The sequence below is a fragment of the Plecotus auritus genome (assembly GCF_963455305.1).
Source record: "Plecotus auritus genome assembly, chromosome: 1".
In the NCBI taxonomy this organism is placed as follows: domain Eukaryota; kingdom Metazoa; phylum Chordata; class Mammalia; order Chiroptera; family Vespertilionidae; genus Plecotus; species Plecotus auritus.
In genome coordinates this window covers 189,079,626-189,107,023 of record NC_137770.1, presented here as the reverse complement: position 1 = coordinate 189,107,023, position 27,398 = coordinate 189,079,626, and the positions used below count along the sequence as shown (strand labels likewise).

The window sequence follows — 27,398 nt, the reverse complement described above, 5'->3', positions numbered from 1 at the left end:
TAGGAACTGGTGGAACTCTCTTGATGAGTATATAAATTGATACAATCTTTCTGGAAAGCAATCTGGAAATATTTAACAAGGCTTTTAAAAACATTCTATGTGTTGATTATAAAAAAAATCTATTTTAATTATATACAAAATTATAAGGAAGTAATTAGAAACTTGGGTGAAAATCTATATACAAAGAAGTTCCCCTAGATTTCTATTAATAGTGTAAAGCTAGAAATTAGCTCTGTATCCAATAAAAAAAGAATTCTGAAACAAATTAAAGGTATATCCATCTGTAGGATTATTACATAATTTTATATGGTTGTTTTCAAAGTATATTTAAGGACATCAGAAAATACTCATAAAAACCTAAATTTTGAAAGTAGGATACAAAACAGAATATATACTACTAGATGCCCGGTGCATGAATTTCATGCATGGGGGTTGGGGGGAAGGTCACAATCCGGGACCACTGGCTCCTAACTGCTCACCTGCCTGCCCACCTGATTGCCCCTAACTGCCCCCCCCCCCTACTGGCCTGGTCAACCCCAATTGCCCCCAATGCCAGCCTGGTCGCCCCACGCAGTCTGCTGCTCAGTTGTTTGGTCGCCCCTCACTAACCCCTCTGCCAGCCTGGTCGCCCCACACAGCCTGTTCAGTCGTCCGTTCGGTTGTTTCAGATGCGACGGTTGCTTAGCCATATATATATATATATATATATATATATATATATATATATATATATATATATAACTAATTCTGATTTAAAGTATAAGTCATACAATATTAACAGTTATTTTTATATATGATTTTTTTCTCTACTGAGTATAATTACTTTAATTATAAAAAATAATAGAATATTTTAATAGAAAGTGCTGTTGTTGAATGTGTTCATTTTCTATCATGTGTTCTAAAATTACTATAAGTTGTCACATTCAGGTCTCTTTAAATGTGTTCATTACAGACCCCGCTGCATTCTCCAGCACAAGTACTTCCAAACAACAGTAAAGACCCCTCTCAGCCAGCATGTGTGGGGCAAGGGACCACCAGCTCAGATGAAAATGAAATGTCTGACAAAAGCACGAAACAGTGCACATCCTCATCCAGGAAAGACAGTTACAGTGACAGCAGTGGGAGTGGAGAAGAAGACTTAGCAAAAGCTCCAGCAAAAATTCCAAATATGAGCTGGAGTTCAGCTTTTCATCAGACTCTAAGCAACATGCTACCACAGGCACAAAATCAACACGAGGCGACCAAGAGTCAAGAAGATACCATTTGTACTATGTTTTATTATCCTCAGAAAATATCCAACAAACCAGGACTCGAGCACAGGTATTGCCAATTTTGTAATGCATAGCACGCAACACAACTAACTGTTAGTATCAGGAGCAACAATCTACATTTCTCTAAGAATGAAATGTGCCTGTAAGTGAGTTTCACAATGATTAAGTAGATGATGACCCCATTGGCTATCTAACTATTGTGGCTGACAGTTTTAGTTAGCTGTAAGCTTTCTAGCCATTCAACCTGAGCCTTACTGCTCTCTCAAGCATATTTACTAAAAATTGGGAAAGTTGTTTGTATTTCACCATCATTCAGATTATTTGACAGAAAGAGAAGAAACCTATTTAGACAGTGATGGGATAGGAGAGTAGTGAGTAAAAATATAAAGGGAGTAGTATGGAGGAAGGGATAGAGAGTTTGCATAAGGTAGGATATACAAGAGTACAGAAAATGGGAAAAGGAGAAATCATTGACAACAGAGGCATATAAAGAGACATGTATGGCTCCAATAGTTAGTCATACATTGTACTGTTTGGTGATATCTTTGTGTATATATATATATCCAGGTTCAATCCTATTCAAGTATTTTTTTTTCTATTGTATCATCTAAAATAACCACAGAAATAAAACATTTATTTTCTTTTTCTCTTTCTTATTAAATTGAAACACATTAGCTTCAGCCTTAAATTAACAACCAGGAATCAAAAGTATATTTATTTAATCTGTCTGGCCGATTTGTGCATTTTATAAAGAACTTCAAAATAGAACATTGGTAATGTTAGCATATAACAGATATGAAATAAATTCATAGTCCAGAGTCAGATAAAAAGTAGCCAGGGTCTCAATCAAAAGCAGGTATGAATATTTATTAAAATTTTCTGTTTGCAGCAAAAACTTACTATATTGACATTGAAATGTATTTGAAAAGAGTCTTGCTTCTTTGTCTCTGTAGTAATCCTCCTTCCCCTCTACCACTGGATGTGACTCCTGGACCACCCCAAACAGAATCTATTTCCAATAATTTAACAGATAAATATCATATACGTCACACTTCTGAACCAACCAGACAAGATAGCTTGACATCTTTGAAGACTGATTTGGAAAACCACCTTGAAGACTCAGAGCTGGTGAGTTGTTTCTGCTGTATTAAAGTACCTTCATATTCATGTCCAGTAAATGGATAGCATAGTTGGTATCTCTCTTCTGAGAATTAGGGGGAAAGCAAAAAATTTAGGTGCAAATCCTGTTTCTGCCGCTGACTTACTGCCATTTGGCAGATGCCTGTGGAAAAATTACTTAATTTTTCTGAGTATTACTAGTTTTGGCTATAAAATGGGGCTAGTAACCTCAAGTGGTGAGGATTAAATGGATTAGTATACACAGAGCATTTAATTCAGTATCTGCTGTTTTGCTAAATTCTAATGAATTATTTTTTAATCAAGACTGAATATTTTTTTTCTCCGCCATACTTGTTTTTGTGTGCGCAAATGGATCCCTTTACATTGTACTAATAGCCCTAGAACTTCTAAGCCTACAAATTCCGTTTGGAAGCCAAATTTTCAATAATAATATCATTTACTTTGGTCTAAAGTTAGTCTTTTTCAAAACTTTTTATTATTCATGTGATAAATATTTGTTGTAGGAAAATTAGAAAACAAAGAAAAAAATGATTAAAACTATTCAAAAAGCTTCCAGCAAACAAAAGCCCGGGGCTAGATGGCTTCACAGGAGAGTTTTACCAAACATTCAAGGAAGAACTAAAATCTATCCTCCTCAGACTATTCCAAACAATTCAAGAGGAAGGAACACTTCCAAGTTCATTCTATGAAGCCAGCATCATCCTAATGCCAAAGCCAGATAAAGACAACACAATGAAAGAGAATTACAGGCCAATATCCCTCATGAACATAGATGCCAAAATCCTCAACAAAATTCTAGCAAATCGGATCCAGCAGTACGTCAGAAAGATCATACAATATGACCAAGTAGGATTTATCCCAGGGATGCAAGCATGGTACAATATCCGCAAATCAATAAACGTGATACATCAAATAAACAAATTGAGAGATAAAAATCACATAGTCATATCAATTGATGCAGAAAAAGAATTTGACAAAATCCAACACCCTTTCTTGATAAAAACTCTCAGCAAGGTGGGAATAGAAGGATCATACCTCAACATAATAAAAGCCATATATGATAAACCCACAGCCAACATCATACTCAATGGGCAAAAACTAAAACCATTTCCCCTAAGAACAGGAAAAAGCAGGGATTCCCACTCTCACCACTCCTGTTCGACATAGTACTTGTCTAACTTGCAATTAGACAAGAAGAAGAAATAAAAGGCATCCAAATTGGAAAAGAAGTAAAACTGTCCTTATTTGCAGATGACATGATATTGTACATAAAAAACCCTAAAGACTCCAAAAAACTATTAGACTTAGCCGAAACCGGTTTGGCTCAGTGGATAGAGCATCGGCCTGCGGACTGAAGGGTCCCGGGTTCGATTCCGGTCAAGGGCATGTACATTGCTTGCGGGCACATCCCCAGTAGGGAGTGTGCAGGAGGCAGCTGACCGATGTTGCTCTCTCATCGATGTTTCTAGCTCTCTGTCCCTCTCCCTTCCTCTCTGTAAAATATCAATAAAATATATTTTAAAAAAAACACAAAACTATTAGACTTAATAAATGAATTTGGCAATGTAGCAGGATAGAAAATTAATGCCAAGAAATCTATGGCATTTCTGTACACCAATTGTGAACTTACAGAAAGAGAGACTAAAAAAGCAATCCCATTTACCATCGCACCAAAAAAATTAAGATACCTAGGAATAAACTTAACTAAGGAGGTAAAAGACTTATTCGCGGAAAACTACAGGACACTGAAAAGATAGAGGAAGACGTAAACAGATGGAAGAACATACCATGTTCATGGATTGGTAGAATCAACATCATTAAAATGTCCATACTACCCAAAGCAATCTATAGATTCAGTGCACTCCCCATTAAAATACCAACGGCATATTTCACAGACCTAGAAAGAACTCTCCAAAAATTCATCTGGAATAAAAAAAGACCCTGAATAGCCACAGCAATCCTGAGAAAGAAGAACAAAGTAGGTGGATCTCAATACCAGATTTCCATCTGTATTACAAAGACACTATTCTCAATACAGCCTGGTACTGGCACAAGAACAGACATATAGACCCATGGAATAGAATAGAGAACCCAGATATCAACCCAAACTACTATGCTCAATTAATATTTGACAAAGGAGGCATGAACATACAATGGAGTCAAGACAGTCTCTTCAATAAATGGTATTGGGAAAATTGGACAGATACATGCAAAGAAATGAAACTAGACCAGGGGTGGGCAAACTTTTTGACTCGAGGGCCACAATGGGTTCTTAAACTGGACCGGAGGGCTGGAACAAAAGCATGGATGGAGTGTTTGTGTGAACTAATATAAATTCAAAGTATAGGAGCGGAGGGGAGAGCAAGAGAACCGGATATAACAGCCGGATCCGGCCCATGGGCCGTAGTTTGCCCACGGCTGAACTAGACCATCAACTTACACCATACACAAAAATAAACTCAAAATGGATAAAGGACTTAAACATAAGACGGGAAACCATAAAAATACTAGAGGAATCCACAGGCAGAGAAATCTCAGACATATGCCGAAGCAATTTCTTCACCGATACTGCTCCTAGGGCAATGGAAACTAAAGAGAAAATAAACAAATGGGACTACATCAAAATAAAAAGCTTTTGCACAGCAAAAGAAACCAACAAAACAACAAGAAAGCCCACTGTATGGGAGAACATATTTGCAAATGTTATCACTGATAAAGGTTTAATCTCCAACATCTACAGGGAACTTATACAACTTAATAAAAGGAAGATAAATTATCCAATAAAAAAATGAGCAACGAACCTAAATAGAACCTTTTCGAAAGAAGACAGAAGGAAGGCCAAGAGACATGAAAACATGCTCAAAGTCACTAATTATCTGAGAGATGCAAATCAAAACGACAATGCGGTACCATCTCACTCCTGTCAGAATGGCAATAATCAACAAATCAACAAATGACAAGTGCTGGCGAGGATGCGGAGAAAAAGGAACCCTCGTGCACTGCTGGTGGGAATGCAGACTGGTGCAGCCACTGTGGAGAACAGTATGGAGTTTCCTCAAAAAACTTTAAATGGAACTCCCATTTGACCCAGTAATCCCACTTCTAGGAATATATCCCAAGAAACTAGAAACCCCAGTCAGAAAGGATATATGCACCCCTATGTTCATAGCAGCACAACTCACCATAGCTAAGATTTGGAAACAGCCTAAATGCCCATCAGCAGATGAGTGGATTAAAAAACTGTGGTATATCTACACAATGGAATACTACACTGCTATAAAAAAGAAGGGACTTTTACCATTTGCAGCAGCATGGATGGACCTGGAGAGCATTATGCTAAATGAAATAAGCCAGGCAATGAAAGAAAAATACCACATGATCTCACTCATTTATGGAAAATAAAGAACATTATAACCTGATGAACAAAAAGGTAGATACCAAGGCAGTAAAGCACTGAACAGACTGTCAAATTACAGATGGAAGGCTGGGGAGTGTTGGGGAGGGGGGGAAAGAGATCAAACAAAGGACTCGTATGCATGTATATAAGCACACCAATGGACACAAGGCACTGGGGGGTGGGATGAGGGCATGCGACGGGGGGTAGGGGAGGCTGGGGGAAGGTCAATGGGGAAAAAAAGGAGATATATGTACTAATATATGTAATACTTTAAACAATAAAGTATTTTTATTTTATTTTTTTAGTTTTATATGTGTGTGTGTGTGTGTGTGTGTGTGTATAAAACTAAAAAAATAAAATAAAAATAAATAAAAAAAAACATATTTTAAAAAAACACAACTATTATCCTGCCACCCAAAAACTATACACTTTTGGGTGTTAATCTTTCCAAATATTTTGTTTGCCTATAAATTTGTGTGTGTGTGTGTGTGTGTACATGTGTAGTATCTATATCTTCATTTTCATTCTCAGCAATAGAGTGAAACTAGTCTTTGAATTATTTCCTAAGAAGGCTGTCATCACCCTTATAAGCTGTAAGCAACCTTTATGTGTCAGCTGAAATCTTTCAAAAAATTATGCAACTAAATATATGAAGTTGTGATATGTAATCACCCAAAGATTTCATATTAACAAAAAAAATAAAAAACACTAAGCCCTGGCTCAATGGTTAGAGCATCAGCCTGCTCACCAAGGGGTCACAGGATTGATTCCTGGTCAAGGATACATACCTAGGTTGCAGATTCAATCTCCAGCCCCAGCTGGGGTATGTGCCAGAAGCAACCAATCGATATGTCTCTCTCACATCAATCTCTCTCTCTCTCTCTCTCCTCCTCCCTCTCTCCTTTCCACTCTCTCTGAAAAAGCAATGGGAAAAATATCCTCGGGTGAGGGTTAACCAAAAAAAGTAATAAATAAAAAAACCTTTTTTGTGGCCCTTGACATCTATTTTGGTTATCTAGAAATACATAAAGAATTTTCTGAACCTTCCCTTCAAAAAGTATTCTTTGATAATCAAGTTATAGCCATTAATGTGTCCTTGTTTACCCTGAAAATATAAGAATTGAAGCATGAGTAAATTCTGTCTCTAGACAAAAACATAATGTTGTATTTAAACTCAACTTTCACATTGGGGGGTATTCTATTTAGAGTTGGATAGGCCTGGCTTCTTCATTTGGACAAGGTAACTAACCTTTTAGGGATTGGTTTCCTCACTCTGTTACTCAATAGAAATAATAGTCATCTTTCTGTTTGTGTATTACGCAGAATAGACTTCCTAAAGGAATGGCTGTTTTCTTCCCTTAGGAAGTAGAACTTGTCATTACCCTAATTAAATCGGAAAAAGGAAGCCTGGGTTTTACAGTAACCAAAGGCAATCAGAGTATTGGTTGTTATGTTCATGATGTCATTCAGGATCCAGCCAAAAGTGATGGAAGGCTAAAACCTGGGGACCGGCTCATAAAGGTAAGATACTGCATGGAATGAATTTTTGAAAATGTAACCGAAGAGCAAGAAAAGTAAAGGCCTTTATATAGTTAACAGTTTAAAAAAATGCTTAAAGTTCTCTTTTTAATTTGGAAGTCCCTCTAATCTCAGTTAAAGCATTAAACAAGCTATCTTGGGTTTCAAGGATAGAAAGTTCTTAAATTACTATAAAGATAAGTTTCCTATACCAGCAAAAAAAAAAAAAAAAAATGATGCATTTGTTAAGTATTTTACATTATATTTTACTTATAATTATTTGATCATTGTGTTTATTGTATTTCCACAGTACAGGGTATTACCAATAAATTAGAGACCATTCTTTTTTTTTTAATAGTTTATTTTTATTTTTAGAGAGAGAGAGAGGAATGGAGAGGGAGAGAGAGAGAAACATTGATGTGAGAATACAACATTGGTCAGCTGCCTCCTGCATGCCCCCTACCTGGGATCAAGCCCAAAATCCTAACATGTGTCCTTGACCAGGAGTCAAACCTGCAGCCTCCTGGTACACAGAAAATGTCCAACCAACTGAGCCACACCGGTCAGGGCTAGAGACCAGTCTTTACTGTGAATATCTTACTGGATAATATATATTATATATAAAAAAGTTAGGGCAGCAATCTTCAACCTACTTCATCTGGTACACATAAACTAATTGCTAAAATTTGTGGCACACCAAAAACTATATTTTTTGAAAATCAGACAAAAAATAGGTATCAAAAAAATTTTGATTTATTCACACTGGACAGCTACTGTTGTGTTGGCTAATTTTTTTTTTTTTTTTTAATCTAAGGGAAAAGAGGTCAGTGCCCCTGAATAGTCAGGTATTGCATGTTTTAAAAATTCTTGTGGCACACCAGTGTGCCACACAGTACACTGCTTGAAAATCTCTGAGTTAGGGGGGATTAATATATTTTCTTGGAAACTTCTCTGTTCCAAAAATTTAATCTTAGTTTTTCCCCTTTCTCATTTGTGTAGGTTAATGATACAGATGTTACAAACATGACTCACACAGATGCAGTGAATCTGCTACGGGCTGCACCCAAGACAGTCAGATTAGTTCTTGGAAGAGTTCTGGAATTACCCAGGATGCCAGTGCCACCTCATTTGCTACCTGACATTACATTAACATGCAACAAAGAAGAATTGGGTAATGAAAATTCAAGCTTTATGCAGTGTGATTTTTCTTGGCTGGATTAAAAATAAATACTCTTAAGGCTAAGGAAACAAATATTTTTTATTCCCTGAAGGTTTTTCCGTATCTGGAGGTCATGACAGCCTTCATCAAGTGGTATATATTAGTGATGTCAATCCAAGGTCAGTTGCAGCGATTGAGGGTAATCTCCAGCTATTAGACATCATCCACTATGTGAACGGAGTCAGCACACAAGGCATGACCTTGGAAGCAGCTGAGAGAGCATTAGACATGTCACTTCCTTCCCTGGTGTTAAAAGCAACAAGGTACTTACTCTGAAGTTATTTGTGGGTTTTGTCTGTGTATGCGTACACATTTCCAGCTCTTGGTTTTATTTATGTTTTCTTAAAGATATATTCCTGAATTAGTAATTCACAGACTAAACTGGTAGAACTTAATTAAGTTAAACAGACTTCCTGATCGACAAGAGATTCTCAGAGCACTTTAAGCAGATTCGTGTTTGGATATACGTTTGCACTTATTAATAGGGTGGTTAGTACATTTGTCAGTTAGGATGTTTTCAGTTGCAAGTAACAGAAAATACCACTCAACTTGGTTTAAACAAGAAAGGGGATTTACTGCCATTTATGGTTAAAAAGGTTATGTAGTAGTCAGGTAAAATGTGATTAGGCCTCTGGCTTCATTTCTTTGCTGTTTTTATTCTCTACTCTGTGCATGTTTCCTACACAAAAGTCACATGTCTGTGTCAGGCTCACTCCTCGCACCTGCATATTACACCATCCAGAGCAGTCTTCAAAAGTCTCACCAATCAGCATGGTAAAGCAAGGAATGAGTGTTGATTGTCTTAGACCTAAATTAAGGCTAGTCCCTGAATTGAAGCAAAGGGATAGGAACATATTGATTGGCCTAGGCCAGTCTTGGCCCACTCCCAGTGTCGGGACTGTCCTGCCTACACCTTATATCTACAACCAGTGAGGCATGGAATCACCACACCCACTCTACCTCACAACAATTCCACGTAATAAAAAATGTTAATAGCAACTTTTCTTTCACTTAAAAATGAAATAAATTGAAAAAATATATATATTATTTCAAATTACTACAAATATGGTGGCTTGAAACAAGAAGTTTATTGTCTTAACAGTTTTGGAGATCAGAAATACAAACTGGGTCTCAGTGGGCTAAAATCAAGGCAGAGCTGCATTCCTTCTCCAGGAGATAATCCATTTCCTTGCCGTTTCCACCTTCTAGAGATTGCCAGTATACCTTGGCTCATGGCCTGCTTCTATATTCAAAGCCAGCAATCTGCTCTATCATCACAGCTCTTCTCTGATTTTCTGCCTCACTCTTTCATCTATAAGGACCCCTGTGATTACATCAAGCCCTGCCAGATAATCCATAATAATCTCCTCATCTCTAGAACCTTACCTTACTCACATCTACAAAATCCCTTTTGCCTTGTAAGGTTCCATACTCACAGGCTCAGAGGATTACAATGTACACATGGGGTGGGAGTGAGGGGGCTTGCTGCCCTGCTTCCTCCTATAGCTCTCCACCACCGGCTTGTAGCTTGCTGCCCCACCCTCCTGCTGATCCGTGATCTGGTCGTTAAGCGGTCGGTCATTACACTTCATGGCGTAACGACCATTTGCATATTACATCTTTATATAGGATTGCCTCAAAATCAGTAGAGCACCCTTTGCTCTAGCCCTGAAATTGCTTTCTTTTTTCTTTCTACTTTTATTTTTTCTGGAGTCACTAAAGATATATAGTGGCAGTCCCAATTGCTTTCCTCTTTGTTCTTCCAGCTCTCTCTCCACTGTTGATATATCTGCTGTCCTTATCCACAGGAGAGCAATAATGGAGGGGTGTGTATTTATGCTAATTATCTCTATGTCAAGAATGGTAAAGGGTCTGTGATTTTACCCTACTTGCAAACTAATAAGTTAGCCAGTTGTTGTTTCTTGCATGCTGGTAGGAGATATGAAACTCGTGCATCAGAGACAAAATACTCACTGAAAATGGTATTGGTGTTAATTCCACATGTTCTCTGAGGCCCACAGAGATGACATATGTGGGCCTAGTGGATTCCTGCACTTGCAGTGGATTGTATTCCAGGAGAGGAACACTTTAAGAAGAGCCCAGGAACCTGCCCCTTTATGGTGGCTGCTAGAAAATCTGCTTTTTGTGTGGGAAAAGAAGTTATGTCATCCCCCAAGCTTGCTCACCACAAACATAGCCTTGAGAATTGTCCTAGATAAAAAGTGATCTTGGCCTTGCATTTCTGGGTCACCCAGGAATAACATGCAGGAATGCGTAGGGCCCATGGCGAATTGCCTCTTTCAACATTATATACCTTAGGCAGCCTCCTTTTTTTCTCAGATATTAACAGTAGTAAGATTGCATGCTAATCCTGTTTCCAAGATGCTATCTTTTTTACTGTTTTTCTTTTTTTTAATATATATTTTTATTGATTTCAAAGAGGAAGGAAGAGGGAGAGAGAGACAGAAACATCAATGATGAGAGAGATTCACTGATTGCACACCCCCTACTGGGGATCAAGCCCGCAACCTGGGCATATGCCCTTAACAGAAATCAAACCTGGAACCCTTCAGTCTGCAGGCCAATGGTCTATCCACTGAGCCAAATTGGCTAGGGCTTTTTTACTGTTTTTCATATTGGGTGGTATTATTCTTCTCATAATCCTTTGAATATTTATTATTTTGTCTAGAGTTTCACTTTAAATAACTTAAAAGTAAAACACATATCAAGGGCTTTAGGGTCATAAAACAGTGATCTATAATTTCTAAGTTATCTTTGAACTATTACTTGCATGACAGAAAACCAAGTTATTAGATCATGAAATTTTACCAGTGTTTGAAATGAGAGGGGAAATAATGTGATATTTTGAACTGAAACCCAAAGAGAGATTATATAAAGAAGTGATTCTTACTCTTTTTTTGGTCAAGAATATTTCCCTTCAGAAAATACGTAGATGAAGACTGATAAAATTTTGTCTTTAGTTTTAGGGGTTGCCTAGGCCCCCTAAAGCCCATCCAAAATAAAACTCCTTAGTCTAATTAAGAGTTGGTTCAAAGGATACTTAGACAAACATCTTGAGTAATTTGCAATTGCCTTTTCATTTTTTTATAACACAGAAATGGTCAGCCAGTGATCCCAAGTTCCAAGAAGTCTGCTGTTTCAACTCCAAAGTCAGCCAAAGCCAATGGTAAGGATACATTCACTTTATGACACAAATAGTGATGGAGACGTAACTGTTTTTTCCAGAAGCAGGTATGGACACTATCACTAAAATATTCTTAATGCCTTTGCAGAGTGTTTTGCAGGAGCTCTAGCTATCTTGCAAGGTTATAATGAGGCATTAATACAATAATATATGTGAAATATCACATTAATTGTCACATAATAGGTTATTCAGACAGTTACTTAATTTCTTATCTGTGCTGGGCACTGTTCTGGCATTGTGAATATGGCAATGAGTAAGCAAAATATCTGTCTTACATTTTAGCATCATAATATAAATTGTAGAATTCGTAATTGTGGCAGCAGTTAACATTGATTTGATGCTTATTCTGCACTAAGTATTTTTCTAAGTTCTTTAGTCTCCGCAACAACAGCCCTGTCACACTAGTGTTATTATTATCCTCCTTTTATAGAAGGGGAAACTGAGGCACAGAGAAGTGTGATAACTTGCCCAAACTCATAGAGTTAATATCCAGTAGAGCTAGAATTTAAACCTAGGATATCTGACTCCATGCTCTCACTTAATTGGGGTCAGCAAATATAGCTATTAATGCTAGTATTAATATAATAATAAGAATGTTAGGCACAGGGAAATGTTAAAAATTAGTGTATATGAAGTATCACATAATCTCACTCATATGTGGCATCTAAGTAACAAAATAAATTGATAAACAGAGTGGACCCAGGGACATGGAAGCATGAAACAGAGTGCGGAATCTCGGAGGGAATGTGGGGAGGGTGGATGGGTGGGAGATAATCAACCAAGGACCTTGTATGCATACATTCATGGCTCATGGACACAGACAATGGGGCAGTGAGGGCCTGGGGCGGGGGGCAGGCTGGAGGAGGCTAATAGGGAGGAAAGGGGGACATATGTAATACTTTCAACAATAAAGAATTATTTAAAAAAAAAAAAAAGAAAATTAGTGTATATGAAATGTAAATTCAGTACTTCATACATAATTAAACTTTTAGGTTACTGGGTAGTAGTACCTAAGTACCAAAAGTAGTTAAAAGGGACCCTCACTAAGATTGCCGTCGTAGTTTGTCTTCTGAAAGCTGGCAGATCTGTTCCTCTCCTCCTCTGTTATCTTGAACGCCTTCCTTCTATCTACTCGTGAACAGTTCCAGTTCACATTAGGGTCAGGCTATCAGAACAACCCAGAGAGCATTTTTCTAGTGACCACTGGAAAGACTCCTGTTTGGAACTTTTTAAGCTAAAGAGAGTAAAGTCACTGCTCCCTGTCCCCCTTGTAGAAACTGCCTAGTGATCTGTCTTTTTTGGGTTCTCTTACTTGACTCCCATAGAACTAATTCCTTTATGAATTCTGAAAAATCATATAATAACTCCTGTAGTCATTGAGGGGAATGTAAAATGGTACAACCATTTTGTAAGACCGTTTGACAGTTTCTTACAAATTTAAACATACTCCTGTCATATGATGTAGCCATTGCATTCGTATTTGTTCACTCAAGAGAATAGAAAATATTTATCCATACACAAAAACTTGTACAGGAATGTTTTTAGCAGCTTGCTTTGTAGTAGCCAAAGTCAGAAAACATTCAAATATCCAAATCCTAACAACTGAACTATTAAGCAATAAAAATGGTCTGTTGATACACACAGAAACATAATTAAAATAACCTCGAATAAGTCTGCTAAGTGAAAGAAGCCAGACTGGGGGATGGGGGGGAAGAAAGTTCAAACAGTATTACTCCATTTAGTCAAAACTATAGAAAAATGCAAATTGATCTATAGTGACAGAAAGCAGGTCAGTGGTTGCCTGAAGATAAAGGGGGAGGGGGCAGTTCAGGGAACAGGAGGGAGCAATTACACAAAATAAACTATTGTGTTTTATACTATTCTAATATGATTATTTTGAACCAGTACTTTATTATTAGTATGTTTTTTTCATTATTTTTCCTAGCAGTTTAATAATGTACTGTATCTTCTGGAAGTAACATTAAAAGCCATTCTTGGATGCTTTGTAACATTATCCACAAAATTATAGAAATTTATTCCTAAAAACCTATCTCAACCTTCATCTTTCCAAGTGAAATTATTTTTAGGTCATTGTCAAATAGAAGTCCTTGAATACACTTACCTGTATTTCTTTTTAACTTTTCCAAACGCTACCATGTCTTTAAAAATCTCTTAAAATACAATTTAGTGAAGCAAATTATTTTTAAATATGACTTTAACTATAAGAGAAGCATAATCTTATTTTAATATATGTTTGAATTTTTGTACTACAGCTAAGAGTTCAAAGTAACCTTTAGTTTAGCCATATGTTAAAAGTCCTGTCTAGTTATATCCAAAACTTATTTTACTGTGTTAAACTGATAGTCTAAAAGACTTGCTATCTTCTCTTAAATAATAAAGTGAATCTAGTTCATGGCCTGTGATGTCTCTCCCATTTGGTTTGTGATAATTCATATTCAGTACCTCACCCTAGAACCATTCAGCTTGACTATATGTATATACATATATATATATATGTATCCTATCTAATAAAAGAGTAATATGCAAATTAACCATTACTCTGCTATACTCACAAGCCACTCCCACCAGCCAATCAGGAGGGAATATGCAAATAAACCCAACCAAGATGGCTGCAGCCACAGAGAGCAGGAAGGAGGCTTGGGTTTCCCTGGCAATGGAGGAAGCCAAGCTTTCAGCCTGCCCTTGCCGGCCCAGGCCTCCACTCAATGCTACAAAGTTTCAATTATAGAAGATAAATCCCAACAGAAATGGCGGCAGCCACGGAGCTGGAGAGAGCAGGAGGCAATGGAGGAAGCCAAGCTTCTACAGCCCTGGCCTGCTTTGGCCTCCACTTAAGGCTACAGAGTTTCAATTATAGAAGATACATAAATCCCAACAGAAATGGCTACCACCACAGAGCGAGCAGAAGACTTAGCTCCACTCCAGGCTACAAAGTTTCAATTGTAGAAGATAAATAAATCCCAGATCCCAGGGCCTCTGCTTGGGTCACCGGGGGTCGTGACCGGCCTGCAAACCACCACAGGCCCCTCGCCCAGGCCGCCCCACGCCCCAAGGGAACCCCCACCCTGATCCGGGACACCCTTCAGGGCAAACCAGCTGGTCCCCACCTGTGCATCAGGCCTCTATCTCTAATAAAAGAGTAATATGCAGATTGACCATCACTCCCGTGTTGGGTGCCCCCATGTGGTCAAAGATCCTGCCCCCATGTGGACACAAGATGGCCAGCAGGGGAGGGCAGTTGTGGGCGATCAGGCCAGCAGGGGAGGGCAGTTGGGAGGGGCCAGGCCTGCAAGGGAGGGCAGTTGGGGGTGATCAAGCCTGCTGGGAGGGCAGTTAGGGGTGACCCAGCTGGCAGAGGAGGGAAGTTGGGGATGACTGGGTCTGCAGGGAAGGGCAGTTGGGGGGGACCCAGGCCTGCAGGGGAGGGCAGTTAGGGGTGACCAGGCCTGCAGGGGAAGGCAGTTAGAGGCAAACAGGCTGGCAGGGGAGCAGTTAGGCATCAATCAGGCTGGCAGGGGAGTGGTTAGGGGGTGATCAGGTTGGCAGGCAGAAGCGGTTAGGGGCAATCAGGAAGGCAAGCAGGCGAGCAGTTGGAAGCCAGCAGTTCTAGATTGAAAGAGGGATGTCCAACTGCCCAGAGGGATGTCCACTGGGATCGGGCCTAAATGGGCAGTTGGACATCCCTCAAGAGGTCCAAGATTGGAGAGGGTGCAGGCTGAGCTGAGGGACACCCCCCCCCACCACCGTGCACGAATTTTGTGCACCGGGCCTCTAGTATATATATATTTTTTAATTGAGTTCAGAGAGGAAGGGAGAGGGAGAGAGAGAGAGAGAGAGAAACATCAATGATGAGAGAGAATCATTGATTGGCTGCCTCCTGCACGCCCCACACTGGGGATCGAGCCCACAACCCATGCATGTGTGCTGACTGGGAATTGAACCGTGACCTGGTTCATGGGTTGACACTCAACCACTGAGCCACACCGACCAGGCTGAATGGAGCTTTTATGCAAACTATTTTCTTTTAAGCCACTGGCTTTTTCCTTGGGGTTAATCTTTCTCTAACATTTGATTCCATCTAGTTGGTTTTAAATCATTTTATGTCATGACCTCTTTTAATGTACTAATAAAAATAAGATAATGTACAGATACGTGGGCTTTCTTTCATCATTTTGGTGTGCCTATTGTGGTCCTGACTGGCTCATCCCTTACTCTTTATATTGTCCCTTTGAGGTCATCACACTGTGGAGCCTTGCAGCAAGCCTGCCCTCACTCCTAAGGACTCATTCTCCAAGGTAAGTAAGAGGCCACCTTCTTCGTGTCCTACTTCCTTATCTAAATAACCCGCTTGTTTGTGTCTTGAACCAAACTGATTTCACATTTAAATATTTGCCTTTTTCTGAAACATATATTGATAATAGGAATATATTTCAGTGAACTAACAGGCCTTGCTAAGTAGAGCTCACATAGTCAAGCCCCCCACATAAGTAACCCTACTATATTTGGCACACTCTCGGCTTCTAAACAAGATAATTACTTAAGTAGATAGCTTTCGAGCCGGGATGTTTTATGAATGTGCAGTTCCTTTGGTTGCCTTAGGTATCCGGAGGAGAAGAATGTAAGTAAGAGTGAAATTGGTCCTCTGGGTTAATGTTGACCAGCAGTGACTCTCAAGTGGCAATTCTCTGTTGCTACTAAGGAAAAAACATTAATGGCAAAAGCAAGTGGCTACTTGCTTCTTAAAAGACATAGGAAATGCTTTACCAATGATAAAATGAAAGAGCCTAAATCATTTAAGATTAGCACAGAGAAACCTGGTGGTGATTTAACAAAACTATTTTATCATATAAGTAAATTCTACTTCAGGCTCTCTCTTAGAGGCTACATATATGCCTATTTGTTTGGCTATCATTTTGCTTAGTGATTCTCTTTTGGCATGTAATGTACATTCTAAAATAACCACAGCTGGCCCTGGCCCATGTGCTCAGTTGGTTGGAGTGTTGTCCCATGCATTGAAAGGTGGTGGGTTCAATTCCTGGTTAGGGCAAATATCCAGGTTTCAGGTTTGATCCCCATTCTGAGTGCATATGGGAGGTAACCAATCAATATTTCTCTCATACATCAATGTTTCTCTCTCCCTCTCCCTCGCCCTCTCCCTCTCTCTCTCTCTACCTCCCTTCCTCTCTCTAAAATCAATAGAAAACATATCCTCAGGTGAGGATTAAAATAATAATCACAGCTGGATCTTCATTTTGTGAGCTTGTTTCATCCCACACACATTCCATACAATGTATTCTGAACCTCACTGTTTGAATGTCTTTCCATGTACAATCCAGAGCTTGGGGCAATTGCTTTCCTCGTAATCTGAAAATCTTATCTCCATAAAATTTCTAGACATGAACTAGATTGAGTGGAGGAGGAGAAAATTAATTTAGTGGCCAGAGGCCCAAAATTCTGTGCCTTTCATCTCACTGTTTTATCTCAAACTTGTGACATGGTTCAGGAAGGCCTGAAAAGATATTGTGCAGAAGAATAATTAGGCAGAAATGATTGGAACACATAAAAATTTCTGGTATTCGTATGTTTGTGGATTGGGTATAGCAACATTCAGTTCTTTGTTTAGCCACAACGACTTCAATTTCACGTAGCTGAAGCAACTGAATTTTTACATGTTCTGAGTGTTAGTCATGCTGTATAGTGCTTATTTTCCTTTTAAATATTGGCATGTTGTTGAAAGGGAGAAGGGCATAATTTCTGTTTATATTAACATAAAACCCTAGAAACTACAAGTTTTGTTATTCATAGCTGCAAACACATTTTGTTGTAGTTAAAATCTTCCAGAAAGTTGCTCAAACAATATTCTGTCATTGAATACAAATGTCTGTACTATGAAATTCTCAAGATGATTGGAGTTTCACAATTCCGTGAAACTATTTGACATCATGTAACTACTATTTATAAAGAAATAATTATATTGTATCTGTCATCTCTACTTTTTTCTTAATAAAAAGAGTAAAATCTTCAGAACAAACACCTTTATTTGCATAAAATTATTTAATTTATTCTAATTATTCAATTATGCATTTTTGCCAAATCACTTTTTCTTTTTTTTAAATATATTTTTATTGATTTCAGAGAGGAAGGGAGAGGGAGAGAGAGATAAAAATATCAATGCTGAGAGTCATTATTGCTGCCTTCTGCACGCCCCCTACTGGGGATCGAGCCTGCAACCAGGCATGTGCCCTGACCAGGAATCAAACCCGGACCCTTCAGTCCGGTGGCCAATGCTCTATCTGCTGAGCCAAGCTAGCTAAGGCACCAAGTCATTTTTTCAATAGGCTTTCTACCATGAAATGTTTCACAAGTTACCTTGAATTAGAAAGTTATATCTTATAAATAATTACTTTATAGCCCATTGTTATTTTTCTTAAATTAAGATGAGATTTAGACTAGATTTGAAAATCTTTATACTTAACAATTGATCAGGGCATTAAACTGAAATTTATGTCAATGTAACAGTTTCACAAATACTTAAAGGGTTGATTTTCCCCCCCTTCCCTTTAACTTCTAAGTTTAATAACCCTATTAAACTTTTCTAAAAAGTTCTGGGAAAGATAAGTCCCATAAAATATGCCTCAAAAAAGAGATTTCTGCAGTCAAATAAGTTTAGGAAGTACTGCATAATAAATTTCTCTTTTGGCAACCCAGAATTTATATTAGTAAGCATTGTGAGAATTCTTAGAGTAAAAATATTGATTTAATGTTTAATCTAGGGTTTCCAGACACATTTGATGATGGAAAGTTCCATTTCTATTGCACATTTCATAGCACTGGTACTTCCTAAAAACATATCTAAGGTGAGGAGATAAAAATGGATTTTATACTAAGAAAGGGGGAGAAGGACATTGAGGGGCAATGTACAGTTCCTCCCTAATCCTGGAAGTTAATAAAATCCTACACTAATGATTTGCTTTGGTTTTATGCTTTAGATTAATGGTGATGAAGTTTTGCACCCTGAAGGAAAATGCTCTACTTATCAGATGAAGGGATCAGCAAATTTGATTCTGTCCAAAGGTAGTTTTCCAAATCAGTCATCCACTTTCTCTAAATGCTCTAATAATTCAGGTAATAAAGAAAGATTAGGTATCCTCTCTTATTTACCTTACATGTTCCTATAGTTTGTTTTATTATTTTATAGTTGGTTTTAAAAGGACCATTTGTTGTTCAAAGAAATAAAAGTACAATATAATAGTAATTGTTGTTAACTGCATTACTGTACCAATGTCCAGGATTCATTCTCATATCTAAGATTAAAAATATTTTTAAATTATTGAAAAGATAGCTATTTTGTTTGATAGTGTTTCTCACATTCTTTGAAGAAACAATTTACAGACTACTTAATAATTTAGAAATTTTTTCTTGGGGATGATTGGGCTGCTCTATCATATCCTTAATCTTTGTAACATAATTTGTTGAGTTTCTTTCATGAATTAATAATTTGGGATTAATTTACAAAATAAGCATTAAATTATTAATGTCTCATAAAAAGGTGTATCACAGACACTAATATTGTTTTATTCTTTGTTGGGTGCATTTGTGTGGTCTTTTGCCAGAGCAGCCAGAGTAGTTCTAGAACTAAAAATGATTAGCCCCCTATTAGTGTCAACTACTTACCTGCTCATGGCTACTTTTCAAAGTGGATGCTTAAAATTGGAAAGACCTGCCTTAATCTGTTTGAAACATTGTCTTTTTCTTATATCAATATTTTAAAAGTAAAACCCCATGTAAATTGCTGTTTTTCAAGAATCTGATGTACAGGACGATGAAATTTATGACGACCCTCAAGAAGCTGAAGTTATCCAGTCTCTGCTGGATGTTGTGGATGAGGAAGCCCAGAATCTTTTAAACCAAACTAATGCGGCAGCAGGTGCCTGTGTTCCAGGTAGATGGGCCCGAAGGAATCAGTTGGTACACTAAGGAGTGCAAGAAGGTCTCTGGGAGCATTGTAACCCCTCTTGGCTTCTTTATTTCTCTCCCAGGTGCATTGAAAACCAATGGAAAGTTATCTGAAGAGAGAGCAGAAGATACAGACTGTGATGGATCACCTTTACCTGAAGATTTTACAGAGGTAAGGAAACTACCTAGATAAACACTGTAGGATACTACATCTTGTTAGAATTACATATCTCCTTACTTTAAAACTTGCTTTCTCTGCTGACGCCTTACTTCTCTCTATCTCCCAATTTCCCTTTGAGACATGAGATAAAGATAATATCCTGATGGCTGCTTAGTAATCTCAGTAAGAATGAGAACTAATGTCATTTACTCATTTTGGAGAAAGAATTTACCTTTAAATCTTTTAACTTCTTTCGGTAAAATTTTCCATTCAAAAAAAAAAAAAAAGGTTCCACAAAAAAAAAAAACAAAAAAAAAAAAAACACATACACAAACAAATAATAATTTTTTATATTATTATTTTTACACCAAATAAAAGTTGAGGCCCAGGCCAGGTAGGTAGCTCAGTTGGTTAAGGGCATCATCCCGATGCACCAAGGTTGCTCAGTCAGGGCACATACAAGAATCAATCAACCAATGGCCCTAGCCAGTTTGACTTAGTGAGTAGAGCATTGGCCTGCGGACTGAAGGGTTCCGGGTTTGATTCTGGTCAAGGGTACATGCCCGGGTTGCGGGCTCGATCCCCAGTCAGGGGTGTGCAGGATGCATCCAATCAATGATTCTCTCTCATCATTGATGTTTCTGTCTCTCTCTCTCACTCTCCCTTCCTCTCTGAAATCAATAAAAATAAAAGAATCAACCAATGAATGCAAAATAAATGGAACAACAAATCTCTCTCTCTCTCTCTCTCTCTCTCTCTTTCTCTCCCTCTCTCTCTCTCTCTCTCTCTCTTTATCTTTGAATGCTTCCTTCTTCCCCTCATAGATTCTTGGATTTTTAATTAGCACAGAAACATCTAATTCTTCCAATTATTCCATGGCTTTTGCTATGATTACTTTGAGATTTCAATTGAGACTTGTTTAAAAAGACTTAGACACCTGACTGGTTCATAAAATATTGAAATAGTTGGATCCAAACTGGTAAGAATAAGCTGTGTAAGAATTAGTGCTCAGTGTCTATCTATAATAATAAAAGCATAATATGCTAATTAGACCAGACAGCCAAACGATCTTCCGGACGACCTTCCAGATGAATCTGGGGCTGCGAGGGCTGAGGCAGCTGCTGCGGCAGTGAAGGCCGAGCCCCTTGCACAAATTTCATGCATTGGGCCTCTGGTATATTATAAAATGTTGTTGAATTAAAAAAAAAAAAAGAAGTTGACATCATCTGAGATTATTTGCCTATTTTACTGAAACATTACATTTGGGGTGAAATGGAGGTTAATTTCATTTGCTACACTTAAGCATCATCCTACCCCAGTGAAGGAATCATTTCTCAGGTTTCCTCAAATCAAAAAAAGAGAGAGGAAGAGAGAGAGAGAAGTGATTTTGTTAAATTATAATACATAGTTCTAAACTTGGTTTTTACTTGGTAATTATTATACTCTTTCCACATTAGTACATAAAAACCTCTCATAATTTCTAATGTTTCTCCAGTATTCTACTTACCTTAATGAATTTTAAATTCTGTAGTTATAAATAACAGCAACAAAGATTCATATGTGTGTGTGTGTGTGTGTGTGTGTGTGTGTGTGTGTGTGTATATATATATATATATATATATATATATAATTGATTTCAAAGAGGAAGGGAGAGTGAGAGAGAGATAGAAAAATCAATGATGAGAGAGAATCATCGATTGGCTGTCTCCTGTACTCCCCCACTAGGGATCGAGCCCACAACCTGGGTATGTGCCTCTGACCAGAATCAAACTTGGGACCCTTCAGTCCACAGGCTGGTGCTCTATCCACTGAGCCAAACCAGCTAGGGCCCTATTTTTTTAAATATTTTTTATTGATTTCAGAGAGAAAGAGAAATAGAAACATCAATAATGAGAGAGAATCATGGATTGGCTGCCTCCTGCACATCCCCAACTGGGGATTGAGCCCACAACCCGGGCATGTACCCTTGACTGAAATCTAACCTGGGACCCTTCAGTCTGCAGGCCAACATTCTATCCACTGAGCCAAACCAGCTAGGGCCCTATTTCTTTATATGATACTATAAACTCAGAATCCACAAGATAAATTAAATTTCAAAATTTAGATTACTTGTTTGCTATGACTATTTCTCCACAGACCCCACCATTTCCTATTTTCCAACCCTGCTTACCACTATCACTCCCAACCCCAGCATTTCAAAGATTTTTATTATTTGTCTAGTTTCTGCAGACACTTGAGTTTGAAGTCTGTCCTATTCTGCTTGTGCTATATAACAAAATACCATAAACTGGGTGTCTTTAAAAAACACAGAAATTTATTTTCTCACAATTCTGGACGCTAGAAGTACAAGGTCAAGGTGCCAGCAAATTGGCTTCTTGTAAGACCTCTCTCCTTGGTTTGTAGATGGCCACCATCTCACTGTGACCTCACACATGGCCATTCCTCTGGTTTGTGCACTCCTGGCGTCTCTTTCTCTTCTTGAAAGAAACCAACCCCTTTGGATTAGAGAACCATCCCTATGACCTCACTTAGCTTTAATTACCTTCACAAAGGCACTATATCCAAACATAGTCACATTGGGGGTTAGGTCTTTGGCCTGTGTATTTTGGGGGCACACAGTTCAGTCCATAACACAGTCTTTGTTTTAACCAATTATGAAATATAATTAAAAAAACTTCATTCACATTAGTTCAAAACAATAGTTCTAGGTATAAATTCAACGAAAAATCTATATGATCCGTATGAGGAAAACTTTAAAACTTCACAAAGCATAAAAGTAGTCTTAAAGCAAAACAGTCCTCGTTCTTTGATAGAAAAACCCAAAAGTTAAATTCTTCCTAGATTCACCCATAAATTAAATATGGTCCCATGAAATATTTGTCTTTTTTTTTTACATTAGAGTCAGGGGTGGCTTTTTTAAAATTATTCTAAAACTCACATCGAAGAATTGGGATGTAAAACTATCCAGGACAAACCTAAAATTAACTTTTGTGGAGATAGAATATTCCTACCAGTTATTTGGAAATATTATATAAATTGTTCTACCACCAAAGTACAGAGAGTTCCCACAAATTTGTGCCTTGAGATTTCAAGATATTTTGGGTCAGTCCATGCTTAAAAATAATAAATTAAGACTTCCCCCCTCCTCCACATTCTCTCTGAGATTCGACAGTCTGTCCCATGGTTATATGTCTCCTGATCTATTTTGTTCATCAGTTTATTGTGTTCATTTGATTCCACATATAAGTGTGATCATGTGATACTTCTCTTTCTCACACTGCCTTATTTTGCTTAGCATAATACTCTCCAAATTTCTTCATGCTGTTCAAAGAGTAAGAGACCCTTCTTTTTTTACTGCTGCATAGTATTCCATATAAATGTACCACAACTATTTTTATCCACTCATCTACTGATGGGCCATTTGCAGATCTTAGCTATTGTAAATATTCCATTGTGATCTGAGAAGATGCTTGATATGACTTCAATCTTCTTGAACTTATAGAAGAAGTGTTATATTTTCTTGATGTAGTGTTCCCTTTGTCATTATAAAGTGTCCATCTTTGTCTCTTATTATCATTATTATCTTGAAATCTATTTTGTTAGATATAAGTATGGCTATACCTGCTTTTCTGTGGGTGTTATTTGCTTGGAGAATCATTTTCCACCCTTTTACTTTGAATCTACCTTTGTCTTTGCAGCTTAGATGTATCTCTTGTAGGCAGCATATGGTTGGGTTTTGTTTTTTGATCCGCTCGCTACTCTGTGCCTCCTTATTGGTGAATTCAGACCATTTACATTTAGGGTAATTATTGATGTATGAGGATTTCCATAGCTATGCTATCTTCATGTTTCTGTCTGTTGTTATTGTTTGGTGGTTTGCTATACATCTTTTCTCTGCTTCTTGTTTGTTTGTTTTTAGCTATATGTTCTGATGTGGTTACTATTAGGTTAAAAAAAAGTGAAGTTCCATATATACCATAGTTTTTTTCCTTTTGAGTGCATCTGATCTTCATCTTCCTTTGCCATTTCATACATTACCCCCCTCCCCTTTTATGTTTTTGTCACAAATTATCCCTTTTTATGCTGTAAGTTTTTTGGTGATCTTACTTGTAGTGCTGTGACCTTATGTTCTTTGTTTCAGGTAGAATAAGTCCCTTGAGTATTTTCTGCAATGGAGGTTTTCTGGTGATAAAGTCCCTCAGCTTCTGTATGTCTAGGAATGTCTTTATTTCTCCTTTGTATTTAAAGGACAATTTTGCTGAATATATTATTCTTGGCTAGTAATTTATCTGCAGACCTTTGAATACTTGGTTCCACTCTCTTCTGGCTTGTATATTTTCTGATGAGAATCCGGATGAAATTCTGATGGGTTTTCCTTTGTAGGTCACTTCCTTCTTTTCCCTGGCTGCTGTGAGAATTTTTTTCTTTGTCATTAAATCTTGACAGATTCAATACCAAGTGCCTTGGAGAGGGCCTCTTTGTATTGAGGTAACTAGGTGTTCTGTTTGCATCTTGGATTTTAGGATCTAGTTCTTTCCATAGATTTGGGAAGTTCTCATCCACTATTTGTTTGAATAGACTCTCCATTCCATGCTCCCTCTCTCCTTCCTCTGCAGTGCCTAAAATTCTTGATTTTTCTGATAACGTCAGATAGGTCTCATGGATATCTTTCACTTTTCTTTATGCTCAGGTCTCTCTCTTCTCCCTTCTGCGTCATTTCTAGATTCCTATATTCAATATCACTTAATTTTTTCCTCCATCTGGTTAGTTTAGTTTTCTATGTTCAGTACTTCACTTTTAATCTCCTTAATTGCATGCTTCATTTCCAGGATTTCTGATTGTTTCTTTTTTACAGTTTTAATCTCTTTGGTAAAGCATTCGTTTTGTTCATTAATTTGTTTTCTGAGTGCACTCGGTTGCCTGTTAGTATTTTCTTGCATCTCGTTGTATTTTCAGAACTGCAATCTTGAAATCTCTGTCATTTATATCACATATTTCCATGTGTTCCAGCTTGCTTTCTGGAGTTTTTTCATTTTCTTTCTGGTCATCCTCATTGCTGTGGTTCTCCATGGTACTTGCTGTCCTCCTTTGCTTACGCATTTATCTCTGAAGAGGTCTTTCTATTATTTTCCAATAGATGATGCTGAATCACACGATTTTTTACCTCTGTGGTCTTCCAGTCTTGAACCTCCACAGTTTCCTTAAAACAGTACAGCCGTGCTGCTTGAGGGTGGGTTTTTTTTTTGCCCTCACCATAATAGCAATCCCTGACCTCTGTAGGGTCCACAGCAAGCAACCCTCCTGGGGATCAGTCACAGAGGGAAACAGTGGTTCTGCCACAACAGCTTTTGATTTATAGATAATATTCTCCTGGACCTGACTCCAAGGGCAATGGGAGGCGATTTTGGGGAGTCAAGTGGCAACAGGGCTCTGTGGTTCCATTTCTTTGTCTGAAACATCACTGCCACCTTGAGAGTGGAGAAACCCCATGCTCTGTTATGCTGGCTCAGTCACTGTTCACTCCCTTGCCACTCTCTTTGCTGGGCTGCCCCCCTACCCCACAGCTTTCTGTTCCTCCCAGCTGAAGGAAGCATCTACTGCCACCAGCTTTCTCCCCTCTCCAGGCCGGCCGAGCCACAAGCTCAATATCCCAGTTGCAGGGCTGCATCTGTGGGCTATCTGCACTTTCCTCCCTTCTCGTTTTCCCATTTTTTCTTGGTTGCCCACCTTTAGATGTTTTAGTGCACAGGTCTCTCAGGTATGCGTCTGTGTTGAGCAGGGATTTCTTTGTTGAATTATAGTTGGTTAACTTGTTGAAATTTCAGGGGGAGAGGAAGAGATACACTCTCACGCATGCCACCATTCCTCTGACGTCATAAATTGTGTTTTTATAAGTGACTTTGTAATGTGAAAATGAGCAATAACAGTACATATAGGAAATAATTCACAGGAAAAAATGTGAACGTTATGAGAGTGTTTAATTTTTCTTTTACATTGGGCTAATGTGATTTTGATTTCTCTTTATTGTAGTCTACCAAAATGAATGGCTGTGAAGACTATTGTGAAGAAAAAGAAAAAAGTGAAAGGTAAGAAAGTAATTTTTAAGTGTTTATAACAATTCCATACTTATTTTAGAAGTGCTCTGAAGATTTCCTTTTAGATATTTATTTCTAAATTAAAAATTTCTTTTCCAGAAAAATGAGAATTGTTATGTAAATTGTGGAGCTATGGCTGAATATTAAGAATGTTTTAAAAATACTGTTATAAGTCCTGACCAGGTGGCTCAGTTGGTTGGAGTGTCGTCCCATACACCAAAAGGTTGCAGGTTTGATTCCCAGTCAGGGCATGTAACTAGGTTGTAGGTTCAATCCTTGGGGCACATATGGAAGGCAACCAACCAGTGTTTTTCTCTGTCCATTTCCTCTCTCTCTAAAAAAAAGCAACAATAAAAACATCCTTGGGTAAAAATTAAAAAATAAATAAATTTTTAGAAATAGTTTTAATAAGAGGTTCTAGTGACATGTGACAATGTGTTTGTTATAACATTGCTCCAAAAAAGTAGTATTCTCTTGAGCATGTGGGAAAAGGGTCTAAAAGGAATATGCCAACAATGATGACATTTGATTATCTTCTGGTGTGATTATAGGTAACTTCTCTTTCTGTTTCTGTTTTCCTATACTTTATAAGTTATTTAATAAGAAAACAAAACAAAAGAAGGAACATTTTTAAATTCCACTAATTTTTTTTCTTTTTTAAAACAATTTCTAATATAAAATAAGGTATTTTGTAACATTAAATGATGGATCAAGAAAAGTTGTATATATTGTTAGCCAACATAGTGGTTGTACATAAATTTTGCTTCATACCAGGTGATAACCAAACAGCCACAGGGAGCTACATATTTGCATTTTCCTAGAAAAGCAAATTGTTAGTGAATATTTCACTATGTAAAGTTAGACAAGGGGTGCATATTAATGTAGAAATGTATACAATTTTATACTTAAAAGGTTAGCAAATATCTGGGGCAGCTGCCAATAATTGTAGATACCAGTTCCACCCCATGGTCAGGGTAAGGGGAGGAAAGAGTAGGGGTCAATTAATGTACTTTAGGTAGTAATTGGAAACACTATTAACATAAAAGTTTTATTTGCATGTTATTAATTCTTAGATACACTTTTATTTTAACATCTCTGAAATCATGATAGGTTCTACAGTTAAAATACACAATATTATTTCTTTCTTAATGCATACAAATGATGAATGTCATAAATTCAAAGAACTGGCACATACTCTTTGACCTAGCAATTTTATTTCTAGGAATTGGTCCCACTACCAATTTGTGTGGAAAGACATTTCTATAATAATATTCTTTGCAATATTGTTTATAGTAGTAAAATAAAACCATAATAGACACAAAATAAATTGGAGTATATTCCACAATGAAATGCTAAGGAGCTGTTCAAAAGAATCAGAAAGAAGAGAATAGACTGCCTAATGGACGGATCTCCAAA

The 27,398-nt window shown here is 37.7% G+C and overlaps 1 protein-coding gene across 1 annotated transcript in view; it reads left to right on the top strand.

Annotated features, from left to right (window-relative positions):
• PTPN13 (protein tyrosine phosphatase non-receptor type 13) overlaps window positions 1-27,398 on the top strand; it is a 211,339-nt gene that overhangs the window by 165,946 nt on the left and 17,995 nt on the right. Inside the window, exons 31-41 of the mRNA XM_080676988.1 lie at window positions 953-1,320; window positions 2,225-2,399; window positions 7,171-7,329; window positions 8,326-8,497; window positions 8,598-8,808; window positions 11,662-11,732; window positions 16,005-16,066; window positions 18,761-18,845; window positions 19,576-19,713; window positions 19,811-19,899; window positions 25,918-25,973. Coding sequence (XP_080533114.1) covers window positions 953-1,320; window positions 2,225-2,399; window positions 7,171-7,329; window positions 8,326-8,497; window positions 8,598-8,808; window positions 11,662-11,732; window positions 16,005-16,066; window positions 18,761-18,845; window positions 19,576-19,713; window positions 19,811-19,899; window positions 25,918-25,973 — 1,586 coding nt within the window. The remainder of the gene's footprint in view (window positions 1-952; window positions 1,321-2,224; window positions 2,400-7,170; window positions 7,330-8,325; window positions 8,498-8,597; window positions 8,809-11,661; window positions 11,733-16,004; window positions 16,067-18,760; window positions 18,846-19,575; window positions 19,714-19,810; window positions 19,900-25,917; window positions 25,974-27,398) is intronic.